General features: G+C 40.7%; 1 protein-coding gene across 1 annotated transcript in view; it reads left to right on the top strand.

Annotated features, from left to right (window-relative positions):
- LOC118978649 (uncharacterized) overlaps positions 1-15619 on the top strand; it is a 69854-nt gene that overhangs the window by 36133 nt on the left and 18102 nt on the right. Inside the window, exons 7-8 of the mRNA XM_037034231.1 lie at positions 1376-1440; positions 14228-14305. Coding sequence (XP_036890126.1) covers positions 1376-1440; positions 14228-14305 — 143 coding nt within the window. The remainder of the gene's footprint in view (positions 1-1375; positions 1441-14227; positions 14306-15619) is intronic.

Below are 15619 nucleotides of genomic sequence, written 5' to 3' on the forward strand. Positions count from 1 at the left end.
AGCTTGGAAGGGGCCGTGGTATGGCTTGAGCCACCTTTTGCTAGCAGTCCGACTGGCTGCTGTGGAAGACCAGAAGTAGCAGCAGTTAACACTGATGAGTGGTTCCACTGAAATGTTCTGTAGCAACCCCCATCTTGCGCCAAGGGTTGTTAACGGCATCAGATGAGATGATGCAGATGAGTCTATTTTGTAAACTATAGTCCTAGGTGCAGGGTACTTTTAGTGCTTTTAAAAGCTGTCTCTCCCTGTGGAAGATTGTTCATCCCCACCCTATTGATGTCAGGCTTGGTCATGTGGCTTGCTTTAGCCAATCCCATGTGAGTAGATGGGTGCATTTCTGGGCAGATGCTTGAAGAGCCAGCACAGGGTTCTCTGTGTTCTCTGCTTCCTGCCCTTGTTTTTGTCAGCTGAATTTTCTGCTTCTGTAAGCAGACCAAGCCCATTGCTAACCCAGGGTGGATATGCACATGAGTGAAAATAAAATGTGATTTTAAAATGCTTGGAGTTGTCAGGTTGTTTGATAATGCAGAATAGCTTGGCCTACCCCAACTGATACAAAGTTAAACCCTGGAAGTCTAGGATGTTTCTGGAAATTAGGATTCAGTTGTGAAATGGAATGCTACTATCAATAACTAAGATTGAAACACTTGGGAAAACTTCCTTGGTTTCAGGTTAAAGAGAAAAGGAAGTTGCCTTTTTACTACTTGTTGCATCTTTCATTTCTCTCCGTGTCTTGGGGTTTGGCACATACGTATCCTGGTGTGCAGAAAGTGCAATACACTGTATTTATTTTTACCTTTTCTTTATTTTCAGTGCACACACTTGGTTTCATATTAGTGTTCGGGGATGTGGCCAAACTGACTACAGCCTTTAAAAAATCACTTTAGACATTTATCCTCCATTATCTTTTTATGAAGTGTTATGCAGTTTGTTGAAAAAATCTCATCTGTGAAATAGAATAGCTTGTTTGAAGAACAGTTAACAGCATCACCTCAGTTTATATACTAAAATCACTCAATTTAAAAATCAATAAGTAAATCCATTAAAAGGTTTATTTTTTTAAAATTAAGGATTCCTGGAGCTATTACTCACTTAGTTTTTAAGTGAAAATAAGAATGCGTTAAAAACATTACGGCCATTGAAATAAATTTCATGAAATAACCATTTTTTAAACAAATCTGATTCTATAAATCAGAAGCGTATAAGATTTAAAAAAAATAATTGTGTGACTTGACCAGGGAAGAATAGAGTGAATGACTTTCCAAGGTTGCTTTGTATATATGTGGGTGTATCATCTTCATATATATATGTATTTTATCTATGCATGTGTGTGGGGTGAGAGAGACTGATTCATCATTTTTTACTTTGTTTTTAGGATTTTTACTGTTTTCTTGCACAAAGAATACAAGAACAGTATCAAGAAACATGCAGCTTTCTAAGGTATGCATTTCCTGTACATAATTTTTACCGTTTTAGAGGAAAGTCATTGATATTTGATAGTTTTAATTTGAAATTCAGGGTAATCTCCTATAAATGTCTACTCTGGTGAAAGCCAGCAGGGTGTATTGAAAAGTACGCGGGCCTTGAAGACACACAGACCAGGATCTGAATCCCAGTGTTTTCACTTGTTAGTTTTGTGGTGGGCAAGTTAACACACCTTTTCTAGCCTCAGCTTTTTCATCTGTAAAACAGACATACATTCCTCCATGTTGTAGATTAAATAAGACAGATTTTTTAATCTTTGGTTTTATCAGGATACCTACAAGAGTGCCTGAGACTTAATACAAATTCAACAATATTTGTTGAACAAAGGAATGAGGGAATGATTAGCATAGAGGAAAATAGTAAAACCATTACATAAAGCCCATGAGTTTGCCATCTGTTTTTGGATGCCTTATTCTCTTCTACTGCTCTGTCTGTTGCAGAAATATAACCAAATCAGGCAATGCAGTCGTTGTAGAAATCAGAAGCATGTTGTCTGTGTGTGTTTGTGCATGTATATGTGTGTGCCCTTCAGAAGACTGTTCATTGTATGATTTTATAACAAATGCAACCACTGAGGCAAATACATCTTCGTGCTTCTAATTTCCATATGATTCACGCATTTACCATAACTGATATCAGACCAGTTGTATATCACAGTACCTGAGAATAAGTGCATGAATTAAACTGGACTGTAAAACAAGAAGCGGAAACATCTTTAAAAACAAGGGTAATACTCACCAAGAAGCTGAGAGCTATATAGCTTAAAAGCAGCTCAATTGATTTTTTAATTTCATTTAGTTTTGGTTTTGTATAGCAGTATTCTGATAGCTCATCTATGTCTCCTGATCCGTTGGCCTCGCTACCCCTCAGATTTTCTATTAATATACTATATTTTAAAACAGTGAAGAGCTGACTTCACTCTGCATCCACTTATGTACAGTGAAGGCTCAGGAGGATGAGAACTGGGAACTGTGGAGAAAGCCTTTCCAGGCAGCATGGCCTCCTGCCTGCGCTTTGCTTCATTCCTCCCCCCGTTCTGAGGACTGGCTTCCTTTGCTATCTTGGTCGTGATTCACCCGAGTTGCCCACAGATGCTGGTGGCCTCGGCTGATGAGGCTTCTAATCCAGCATTCATATCTTACTGCCGGAGGCTTTCTGTGTCCCTCTTCCAAATTCCTGTGAGAAAAAAGAAGTCTGATTGGGCCAGTCCAGCCCTGGAGCAGCTGTCCACTTACCAGCTGTACCCAGAGGGGAGAACAGATAAGGTTCCAGGGCTCACAGATGGGAAGTGGGAGGAGCGGGACCATTGCCTAAGATCCGGCACCTGAGGGCATTTCACAGTCTTCTTTTAAAAATGAAGTTAAAAAATTCCATTTAAAAAAATCATAGTACCTGAAAATATTGTATGTTATTATTCTTTACAACCAGATTTGTTTAGTCAGCCACCTCACCTCCCGAAGAACAAAGATAAAATCTAGAGGTGTAGAGTGTTATTAAGCCCAGTCTCCTAGTAGGAATTATAGATGGATGACGTCTCAGAGTTCTGAAGCAAATTCTGAGAAACAGCTAAACCTAGTTCTTACATTGTAAGTAATGCCTTGAAGTTCCGTGGAAAGCTAAAACCTGGAAATTATTTAACTACAAAGGAAGAATTATTTCAGAGACTAGGTTGAAACATTATGAAAGACTAGCAAGTTGATAAAAAAATAAACACCAGATGTGCTTGTTAAAGTAGAAAAGGACTGCAGATCAGGGAAAAGGAGTCTAAAGTGATTTGGCTAAGATGGAAACTCCAACATTCAAACTTAGTAATTTTGAAAAAAGAGGTGCTGTAATTATTTTAGTTTTAAGAGGCAGTATGCAAATGATAAAGAAATACACTGGGGTTCCTTTGCTATTGAAAAATTCTTATGTGGAAGACCTAACCGCCCAGTGTGGCTGAATTTAGACATGGGGCCCCTAATTAAAATTGAACGAGGCCAGAAAGATGGGGCCCTGATCTGATAAGGTTAGTGCCCTCATAAGAAAAGGCACCAGAGGGGTCCCTCGTGTGTCCTCTCTCCATGCCCATGGGTGGAGGAAAGGCCATGGGAGGGCACAGGGAGAGGGGGCCATATGCGAGCCAGGAGCTGGGCCCTCACCAGGAACCAAGTCAGCCAGCACCTTGATCTTGGACTTCTAGTCTCCAGGTCTGTGAGGACATAACTTTCTGTTGTTTAAATGATCTGATCTATGGTGTTTTGTTATGGCAGACGATGCCATCCTTTGAATCCTTTTTGTCATGAAATTTGTTATCCAGGTATTATTGTTGTGTTCTCTGTGAGCTCCTCCCAGACCAAAACAAAAAAGCCACACTGTTTCTCAAACTGTGAGTAAGGAAGCCCATGTATTTCCTTTCAAATGTGTAAGTGGTGTCGACCTCTTTCCTCTGTCAAAGGTCAAGTGGCTCTGCGTGCCCCCATCGGGTGTCTGGGTGAGGAGACTTTACTGTAGGGTGTGGGGGCCCAGAGTTGAGTTCAAGTGTGTAACTTAAATATATTTTGAAAGTTACATATTAACTTATCTGTTTGGAAATGCGGTGTAAATCTCAGTCCCATAAGCCCTAGAGCTGCTTTTCTCAGTTCTGCTGACCTGTTTCTTATCGGACCCAAAATCTGAACCTTGGGTTATTGTAAGGCCTGTGGACAGTCACAGGGATGAAAGGCCACTGCCAGCACATCTCAGCACTGCATGATCCTGTCATATGACTGTGTTGGGAACAAGGGCTGTGTAAGGTAGGCTTGCTGACCAAGAGAGGTAGAGGTCCTTAGACGCGGTAAAAGCGATTTGATCAGAGACTGGAGTGGCCTTGGCCCTAGACTCTTTGTTTATTCATATATTATTACCCAGTGGACAAAGTCCAAATTCCCACAACTTTTCACCAGAGGCCTATGAGCCACTTCTGGCCTGTAGGCTTTAAAAAAAATTTTAGTAACATTTAAACACTTAAAGATCTCTCATAAAAATCAAGCCTTTTGGCTTCTCTTAAAAAAAAACAAACCACCACCAACAAAGAGCTGGCTGGTCAGCACAAAGTATATCCCTTGGAAAAGGCCTCAAGGTCCCTAGTCTCCACCACTCCCTAATGTCTTTTACCTGTCCTATTTTACTCATTCCAATTACTCATGGGTCATTTGGGGTTAGAGACCTTTAAGACGGTTGCTGTAAACCAACCTTCTTTTTCTCAAAAAGCCTTTGGAGAGTTGTATCAGAAAAACAGGCTCAAATACTGAAAATCGGTCAACTTTAGTGATTTTTTCACAAATAAAATATGAAGGAGGGGCTCCATTAGAATGGTTATTAATGGGTTGAAAAACAAACAAAAACTCTGCCTTAGGGAATTACAAACTAGACACAGTCTTTGGAAGAAAATCGAATCCTGCAACTTAAAAAGTAGTATTTGCCTTTCTACTTGATACCTGGAAACATTTTAGATTGTATTAAACAAGACACGAGTAAGCGTGCTGCTCGGCCACTCTGAGGACTCAGTGGTACTGATAAGTGGTGGCATGGGCGTGCCTAAGGTGTAAGCAAAGGGAGGAGAAGAGTGACTGGATAGGGGATGAAAGGAGGGAGAGAGGTGGGGGGAAAGAATAGAGGAGGTCTAAAGGAGAAGGAAAGGAGACAAGAGGAGAATCATAGGGTTCCATTACCAGTTCTTCTAAAACCAACGTTTGCATTCACTTTTGTTCTGAGCTGTTATTGTTAATTAATCCACCAGATGGTGCTCTGAAATACCAAATAAACCTCAGTCCTTAATTTAAAAAATTACCTTGCCTGACCTGCCCAGAATTGACAGTTGTCAAAACTGGAAAGGATGCATGCCTGACCACTGGTTATTTGAAAATATATATTACATAACTATGTAAAATGTTTTTATTAGGTTGGTGTCATTTAGGAGGAAAATTAGAGACATTTAATTTTGTTCTTTTCAGTTTTCTTAATATTGTCTTTATACTTTATAAAGTATAAAATTTAAAAACCAAGAGAATCACAATGAATATTTATTCCAAAAAATGTATGTGCATATATCCCTCTCCTCGTACTCAGGGCTGCAGTTGGTCCCTTTTAGAACCATCTGTCCCCACTATGTATCTGTGGGGTGCTGAGGAAAGTTCACTGTGGGAGCCAGGTTGTCTGCTTTCAGCCTGGCTTGTCAGTCACACCCTGGGTCCATTCTCCGCATTTTGGTCTCTGCCTTAGTACACCTCCATCCTCTGGGTACCCCTCAGCAGCTGAAGTCTGACTTGTTCACCCAGCACCCCAGCTTTGCTCTTGGCTGCCTCCAAACAGCATGTCCAGGTAGGCCTGACTCTATTCTCAATCCCATAGCCACTGGAAGTGAATTTAGACTCTTGAAAAAAGTCTCTAATTTGTGGCACAATATCAATTAAAGGGGAAAAATAAGTGACATGAGGAGAAATATGCATTTGGTATTTAACAGCCATAATATATGGCAAATGACAGTGTGAATATAGCAACACTATATTTTTGAAGTTAGCCTGGTTTGAGTTCAGATTCTGACGGCCAAATGGGTTACCCATATGATGATGCCAAAACACAACAGACTCTTTGAACCTCAGTGTTTCTCTCCTGTGTAATGGGGATAATACCTACTTTGCATGGCTGTCTTGGAGATTAAAGATTATGTATTTAGTCTGCCCATCAATTTCAGTGCCCTTTCCTTTCTCTTCTTCCTTACCTTACTCCTGGGCTCCAGCTCTAAATGTGCCCTCCAGTGCCAGTAACGGGCACTGCTGTGCTCCCCTGAGCCTTCCTTCTGCCTGCTAACCTGCTCCCAAACTTTCCTTATGCTGACCACTGCCTGGGGCTCCACCATCTTGCTGCTGCCAGTTCCTCCCTGCCTCTTTGTGCTCTGTGCTCTGGAATAACCACCTGATGACATGGTTTGTGCTTCTCTGTGGCCACATGCCTGCCTGTGGCCGGGTCCCTTGCCTGCTTTATGAGAGGCTACTATGCCAAACAGCATGCACTCTGGGTACATCCTCCACTCCACTTGCCCCGGTTGGATCCCCATTTCTGCTGCTGGGGTAACCTGCTAAATAATTGCCCTATTATGAAAGCCTCCTTTAAATCACTGGTTGTGATGATTTAGACAAAGAGCTGTCCAGATGCACTGGGCAGAGCATGTGTTTGCCACTTGGGTGTGTGTGCAGAAAGTTTGTGCTTTTCAGATTGGACTTGAGAGGTGGTCTGTCCTGACAGAGACAGCTGGCATCCGCTGTTACAGCTTGAGGATCTATGGAGCTGCCTCCGGGGATGTTGCACCGTCTTCAAACCTGGGTCCTTCCAAGGCAGGAGCGTCCCCCAAGGAGCAGCATTGCCAAGATTGTAATAGGAAGTGAGAAAAGTAAGGTGATCCACAAAAGACGGTGAAGAGCCCTGGCCAGGTGGCTCTGTTGGTTGGAGCACCATCCTGTATACTAAAAGACTGTAGGTTTGATTTCTGGTCAGAGCATGTATAAAGACTGTGAGTTTGATCCCCAGTTGGGTCATATACAGGAGGCAACCAACTGATGTTTCTCTCTCTCTCCTTTTTTCTCTCTCCAAAATCAGTAAACATATCCTCAGATGAGGTTAGAAAAAAAAAACAGTAAAGAGCTTAGAAGTCTTGTGTATCCAGAGCAGATGGTCCAGGAATAAGGAATGAGTTACAGGAGCCCGTGGAACTAGAAAACTGCCCATTAGGAGATATGTTACCATGACTATAGTGGTTTAGCAGACATTCCTATTTACATATATTTAAACCAATTCAATACTTTCTGGATATAACTTTCTATTTATGTAGGGGTGTACAAAAGTAGATTTACAGATTGAGTACGTAAAACACAGAGTTAATAAAGCTATTGTAATAATTATAACTTGCATTTTCTCCATATGAACAACTGTACACCTAATTTTGCCTACGCCTGTATGTCCTGAGACTGCTTTCATGCTAAAATGAGTCCTTTAGAAAGTCTGTTTATCTGAATTACTTTTTATTCTCCAAACTTGTATAATCACAATTTTTTTTGAAAAGTCCAAAATTTTGTCTCATCGGATTTTGCATTAAATGCTTAAAACCCAGGCATTTAAAACTCTGAGGGAAGTAATAAACATTGCTTAATAGAAGTGTTAATGTACCACTTCACTAATGGTAGAAATGGCTGTGAACATCTGCTCCTTTTCATGGATAGTGTTCCTAATCACAGATGCAGAAATACTGTAGTAATTGGCATTTGATTGAGTTCTTAATGAAAATTTTATCTCCAAAACTTTGGCCTATTTTACACAAACAGCAACAACTATTTGAGCAATAAACCAAAATGCTATGGTTTCCAATGTCCTAGTTTTAGAGAAGTCAAAATAAGATGCTTCAACTTGGCAAAATCCATTTCTTTTCAATCTCCTCTACGAAGTAGCTCCATGAACAGCTCTTGAGTTTATTCCAAATTGCACATGCAAGCATTCTCCCTCTTTTATAATTCCAAATGCTTTTTTCTCTGCATACTGTATACAGAAAATAATTAGATTCGTTTTTGTGCTTTTTTTAGATTTTATTTATTTATCTTTAGAGGGGAAGGGAAGGAGAGAGGGAGAGAAATATGAATGTATGGTTGCCTCTTGAGCATCCCCTGCTGGGAACTGGCCTGCAGCCCAGGCATGTGCCCTGACTGGGAATCGAACCTGTGACCCTTTGGTTTGCAGGCCTGCGCTCAATCCACTGAGCTACACCAGCCAGGGCCAATTAGATTAGTTTTGATGCCAAATTGTTGTGAGTTGTATTTTAGAGTTTGCTAAATGAGAACTTGAAAAGTCAATGTAAAGGATGGATCGTATGGGCAAAGAGGTAAACAAGCCAATTTCAAAGACTTACGCATTGTCTAATTACATTATAACCAGTGTCCGAATGACAAGTTATAGTGAAAGAGAGCAGACCAGTGGTTGCACAGGCTGGTGTTGAGAATGTAACACCTGGGAGTTGCCTTGTAGTGATGGAACACTTCTCTATCCTGATTGAGGCATTTGTTATTTGAATCTATGCACATGGAGAAACTTCATAGAACAATAGACCGAAAAAGAAAAGAAAAAGAACAAAGTAGTTTATGTGAAAATTTGAATAAGGTCTGTACATGAGTTAACAATATTGAGCTTCAATGTCCTGGTTTTGACAATGTGCTAAGGTGATGTAACATATTGTTATTGGGAGAAGCTGGGTTAAAGGTCCATGGGAACTCTGTACTACTTATACACTTCCTTGTGAACCTTAAACTTTCAAAAATTATTTTTAAATCATTAGAAAGAACTTATTAGATATATGAAGAGGTTTTTTTTAATGCTAAAATGTGAGTTCTCTGAGTTCTCATATAAAGCAGTGACACAAAATGCTTTAGGGAAAAAAGGGATGTTTGTAGTAATCTGGAGGAATTTTCCAATAGTGTTTCCTAAGTAATACTTCCTTTTAGTGTTAGTTTCTTCTCCACCCCTTGTTCGTCCAGTTTCCGCCAGTCTCCTGTGCTCCCTCATAATAACTGGCAGCTTCCTGCCTCTCTCAGTCTTTCCCGCTGTCTTCTCTTCCTGTGTATAATATAATCTCCTGATTATTTCCACAAAACCCAAAACCAGGTCAGGCATTTCCATTTATAGTTATTGCCTGTGCGCACTTCTGTGTATTTCTGGAAAGAGGATGGGGTGTTAGATGAATTCTAGTGAGCAGGGGTAGGTGAGACAGTGAAGAGAATTTGTATTTATATATTACTGAGGGTGTGAGCTTCAGTATTCCTTTGGATGGCAAAGTTACTAACAGCTGCCCCAAGTCCTCAGATCACTCACTTGTAGAAGTGTTCTTTAGGAGGCATCTGGAAAGGGACTGGAATAAATACGAAATAGGATGGCAATATTTTCTATAATACTGATTTTGCTCAAAATCAGGTCACAGTCAAAATTGCTGATTTTCTCATCCCAATGCAAGAGCTCTTGGTATTTCAGAGGTCAGAGTAGATTTTCCCAAGTTGTTTTGGGGTTACTGCTTACCTGAATCTTTTTTTTAAACATTTTATTTATTTACATTTAGAGAGAGGGGAAGGAAAGGAGAAAGAGTGGGAGAGAAGCATCAATGTATGGTTGCCTCTCATGAGTCCCCTACTGGGGACCTGGCCTGCAACCCAGGCATGTGCCCTGACTGAGAATCAAACCAACAACCGTTTGCTTCACAGGACTGTGCTCAATTCACTGAGCTACACCAGCCAGGGCTAAATCTTGAGGTCAGTTTGATACCAAATCTCAACATAATAATCTCCTGTTGATTTTTATTCTATCCTTAAAAAGAAAAAAAAATTGTGGGTGCAAAAGAAGATTTCTGATTGATATTCAGGAATGATTCTACATTGCTTGATTCTATAAATAAACTTTGTAGATTATTGGAAATGCCTTGCTAAATTCAATTTCCTTTATAATTTTAGGCACTGCAAACTCTTCTGCAAAGCCTTTGGAAGTTTTGGGGTCAAGGGAAGGCCATAATAAAAATTGTAATTGCAGGTACATAGAATGTCTGTGTGAGACAGAGAAAAAATGATTTTTTGAGATTAAATTTATGCAATAAATAGTTACCAAGTGGACCCTAATATCTACTGGTATGTAAAATGATTTGATGTTGTGGAACAGTAGTGGTAGAAGATGAAGCATGAAATTACCATTTATGAGACATCAATCAGGCCCTTCTTCTGCATGTTTTTCCTGCCTTCCCCTGAATTTCAAGTAAAGAAAAAAATTGTCCTGATTCTAGTGAGCCTTATAGAAATGAACGCAAAATGTCTCTGGATGGGTTCTTACTGATTTAGGACTCGATGGCATCGCCATTTCTTTCTCAGTATCTCACCAGATGTTTTAGAGGTATCTTCAGTGATCCTACATATCCCAAATGATGACTTGGGAATCTCGAGCATGTAGACTATTTGAAGGCACGATCTCGTGTATTGCATGCTGTGTTCCTGGGGCTGAAACAGTGTCTGACACAAGTGCTCATAGCTTTTTGTTGAGTTGAATTGATGATTTAACGTTGGGAAAATAAGTTTGTCTCTGGATTCAGATCGACCTTGGTTAGGAGCCTGGCTCTGCCACTGGGCAACCTGGGACGGGTTACTTCACGTCCCAGAGCTCCAGCTTTCTCGTGTGTAAGTTGCTGTCTGGAACTACATGTGTGAAAAACTAAGCACGGAGCTTGGGAAGTATTGAGTGCTTAGTGAATGACTGTTCCCTTATTAACTCACATTTCTCCCATCATTTTTCTCTTAGAACATTCTATTTTTCAAAATGCAATTGATTCAAAAAGAAGCATTTTCAGAGAAAACCATCATGATTTCTATACAGAGTCCTAGACGCAGAATTCCTGGGCAGAGGAGCTAACTCCTCCTGTATTTACGAGTTTTCCTGACCCTGAATCAACCAGTCGCTTCCACAGAGGATCGCTACCCACATGAACAGGGAGAATTCCACCCTCTAGATTCCCACCAGCCTTCATTATTTCCTCCAACCCGCACAGTCATTATTTTCCAGCAGGCGGCAAAGTTTGTGTTCAGTTGTGTTTTTGTTTGTTTCAGTTTATTTTCCACTTGTCAAGTAGATTGGTCTATGGACCTCTTCAATATCTGAGATGACCCAAGGAGCTGAAAATGCAGAACTTTTTTCTCCCTTGACATTTCATGGTTGATATATTAATTCCTCTGAAAGGTGATTTTTAAGCATTCTCATCTTCGAGATTGATTACAAGTTCTTGCTGTCATTCAGTTGTTGCAGTGTGCCTTAAATCCCTCATTTATTTTGTGAATATTATAATCAATTATTGATCATTCATGGTGTATCTATGTATTCTAGTGCTGTGAAGGATAAGTAAAGTGAGGAAGAATGTTGAGGGTAAAGGCTCTGTTCTCAAGGAGAAAATAAATATAAAGTGAATGCAAATTATATTTTATGTATAAAATATTTTATATATAAAATGGCTTACATAAATAAAGATATTAAATAAAAAGTTATTATGATTACTAGGTTTGTTATTAAACTGGAGAGATAATTCTTGTGTATAGTAGACAACTAGGAAAATTATTTGGGAATATTTAAGTGTACATGGCAGTACAGTAATTTATATATATATATATATAAATTATATATATATTTTATATATACATAACTTATATAATTATATATATATATATATCCTCACCCAAGGATATATTTATTGATCTTGCAAGAGNATTATGATTACTAGGTTTGTTATTAAACTGGAGAGATAATTCTTGTGTATAGTAGACAACTAGGAAATTATTTGGGAATATTTAAGTGTACATGGCAGTACAGTAATTTATATATATATATAAATTATATATATAATTTATATATACATAACTTATATAATTATAAATATATATATATATATCCTCACCCAAGGATATATTTATTGATCTTGCAAGAGCAGAGTATTAATTGGTTTCCTCCCATATGTGCCCTAACCAAGGGCCAAACCTGCAACATTTGGTGTATGGGATGATGCTCCAACTAACTGAGCCACCTGGCCAGGTCAATATGTATATTTTTTAAAGTGTAAGAAATGTCATAAATAGGCCCCTAACATTATAGGCTGTCCAGCAAAGAGGAAGTTACCAAAAAGGGCTAGAAGAAACTAGTGAGTATAAACAGCTGGTGCCCTCCCATGAGAGCCCAGAGATGAAAATCCCCATGACTGTGGAGGGTGGAAAATTCCATTTCAACGTGGGCCTGCAATACTGTCCAAGGAAACTGGTCAGAGGGAGTTAGGATGCAGAGGCAGGAACTCCGAGCTAGGGATGGTTCTCTGTGACTCATGTGACAGGATCATAGGTCGAGGAGGTCCTTCTGGGTTGAAGGTGTCTTGGTTAGAATGCTGGGACATGCTGAGAACATGGAAGAAAGATGAGCAGGATTGGGGCTGGCTGGAGTTGACAGTAGAGGAAATTAATTGGGAAAAAGGATGAACTTCCCTGCCTCAAGAAATGGACTAGAAGTCTAAATCACGAGGTCTAAGAAGGCATAGAAAACTCTTAAGTATTTCCCTAAATACCAAAAAGTCCTAGGGATCAAGTAGCACATTTGTTAAAAAAACACAGTCACCCTTACCCCACAGGTCCTGAATCAGAACCCGTGGGACAAAGGCTTGGGACTCTGTATCTTTAACAAGTGTACCTGATGACTTTTTATGACTGAGTTTTGGAAACACTGCTTTAGTCTAACCCTGTCTGGTGCCAGAATTCAAGTTCTCTGGCACAAGAGGTTTGCAGGACAAGGCTAGGAAGCAGGGCTTTTGGATCAGAGGGGTAGAGTAAATAGTGTATCAGGATCCCTTCACCCTCTTCAGTTACTCAGGGTCACAGTCAGTATAATTATGGGCCAGGTCTCCCAAAGGAAAGGAGACTCTCAGAGGGCTTGAATAGTGCTATTAAGCACAGGAGACCCTCCCACAGGAGGCTTAGTCCCCTGAAGCTTTGGGGGAGGCTCTGAGGAGGGCAGTACTCCAAGGCGAGGCTGGAGCAGACAGGTGGAAGTGGGCATGAGGTGTAAGGAAATGACTGCGGGTCCCTCCAAGAGGAGGGACTGTTAGACTGGGAAGCAATGTATTTTGACTTTGACCATTCCTACAGAGTGAATGCTTGTGTCCCTCCATATCCATATGTTGAAACCTAATCCCCAATGTGATGGTGTTGAGGAGCCTTTGGGAAGTGATTAGATTATGAAGGTGGAGCCCTCATAATGGGATTGATGCCCTTTGAAGGGGCTGATGGGGTCAGAGTTCTCTGCTTCCACCCTGTGAGGACACAGTAAAAACAAGCCTCTGTGAACTAGGAAGGGGGCTCTCACCAGACACCGACTCTGCTGGCACCTTGATCTGGGATTCTTTTTCTAGCCTCCAGAGCTTTCAGAAATAAATTTCTGTTGTTTATGAGCCACCCAGTCTATGATATTCTGTTGTAATAGCCTGAGTAAACTAAGACAATTGTAGAATGAATAACAGGATCTACAACTTTTTTTGTTCCTTTGGATATATTCCTGGAAGTGGGCTCGCTGGGTCAAAAGGCAGATCCATTTGTAATTTTTTGAGTTATCACCATATTGCTTCCCACAGTGGCTCTACCAATGCACACATGTTCATGCAGCATTATTTACAATTGCCAAGATATGGAATCAGCCCAAGTGCCCATCAGTAGATGAGTGGATGAAACAAGTGTGGGATATTTACACAATGGAACACTACTTGGCCATAAAAAAGAAAGTTTTACCCTTTGTGACAGCATGGATAGACCTAGAGAACATTATACTCAGTGAAATAAGGCTGTCAGAGAAAGACAAATACCATATGATTTCACTCCTATGTGGAATCTAATGAACAAACTATACTAACAAGCAAAATAGAGACAGACTTATAGATAGAGACCAGGATGACAAGAAGTGGGGAAGGTAGAGAGTGGAGGGATTGAGCAAAAAGGAAAAAGGGCTCATGGACATGGACAACAATGTGGTGGTTGTGGGGGGGTGGTGGTATAAGGGGACTAAATGGTAATGGGAAAAATATATTAAAATACAAAAAAAAAAAGAAATTACACCTCCTTTTAAAAATTCAAATAATAGCCTGGTGTATACTTCTAAATTCTGATGCATTTGTTTCCTCTCTCAACAGGAGCTTCCCATTGTTCTTCTCATGGCCGAAAGAAAAGATAGACCTTCTGGCTCACTGTTCTTTACGCCGATACTACAGGTTATATCATTATATTTTTGTATCCTAGGCTTCTGTTTTAGAATCAGCAAATCAATAGAGTAAAATTTATTTAATGATTAAGAAGAATTAACTCTTTTCATCTTTAAGAGTCCTCTCTGCCAGTCATTGTCCTACCTGTTGCTTATAATCACAGCAATACCATCTCTTGCACAAACTCTCACTGGCTCCTCTGTCCGTATGTTGTTGTAGACCGCTCTGCATGGTTCTAGGAATTGTATCTCGACCCCTTGTGGCTAAGGGCCAGGGAAGACCTCTGGAATGGGAGCTGCAGGAGACAAAGCTTGTCTCTGGTAGCAAATGCTGCCTCAGTTTCCTCTCCCTGCCCCCAAAGCTTGGTCAGAAGTCAAAGATGGGTAAGACCCCTCACAGTGGGGGGTGGGGGCAACCTAAGCCAGACTCGATCAAGTGGGAGGCCTTCATGGAAGGACTGGAGGGGCTGCAATAAAGAGCAATGGACTCTCACCCTCCCCCGCCCCGCCCCCCCGCCCCGCCCTGGCTTTGACAAAGCCCGAGTCCCCATGTTCTCTGGGAGAAGCCTTCCTGACTCTAATCCCCTTAAGCCTGAATGCCTGATGGGGAGGGATGCAGCTCCTTGCCTAGCAAGAGCCTGTCCTGGGGAAAAATCTGGCATCACAAAGACTTCCTGATAAACCTGTGAAATCTGTTCTGCTAAGAGTGCTTTCATTCATATGTTAAGGAAACTCTAAAACTCTGTTCCTGACAGATTCTGAGTCATACTAAGCCCTCAGATTTCTCTGAAATATTATCTACTGTTTGATCCTTGCCACCCTGTATGCCTGTGTATTACAACCCAATAAAAGGCCCTGGAGGAGGGGGCTTGTGGCCTTTTTCTCTTTGGAGAAACTGGCCTTTGCTGGCCTTTGTCTCCCCTGAGAAACTGGCCACTGCTCACTTCTCTTCCCCAAGCAGATCACATCATGTCTCAGTCATATTTACTCTCATCTGTGGCACACGGGGGGGACTTGTGAGGAAAGTTGCTCCCACAGTATATGACTTCTCCATCCTTTGAAACCCCATGGATGCTGGTTTATAAGTTCTTTGTGGCACTCAATTTATTCCTCTTACTCTTCGACAACACTTAATTTACCTTCCTGTGGAATTTATTTATAACCTTTTTGTTCCACAAAGGGAATAGAAGAAAATATAAAATACATGAGAAGATAGTAATGAGAGGAAAATAAGTATAGCACTGTAAGATGAAGCCACCTGTTACAAGCACGTACTGGGTACTTGCCCTGTCCCACATGCTAGACTGTCCCTGCTTTCCTGGAA

The sequence above is a fragment of the Sturnira hondurensis genome, unplaced genomic scaffold, assembly GCF_014824575.4.
Source record: "Sturnira hondurensis isolate 20B ecotype Veracruz unplaced genomic scaffold, ASM1482457v3 Scaffold0022017, whole genome shotgun sequence".
Taxonomy (NCBI): Eukaryota; Metazoa; Chordata; class Mammalia; order Chiroptera; family Phyllostomidae; genus Sturnira; species Sturnira hondurensis.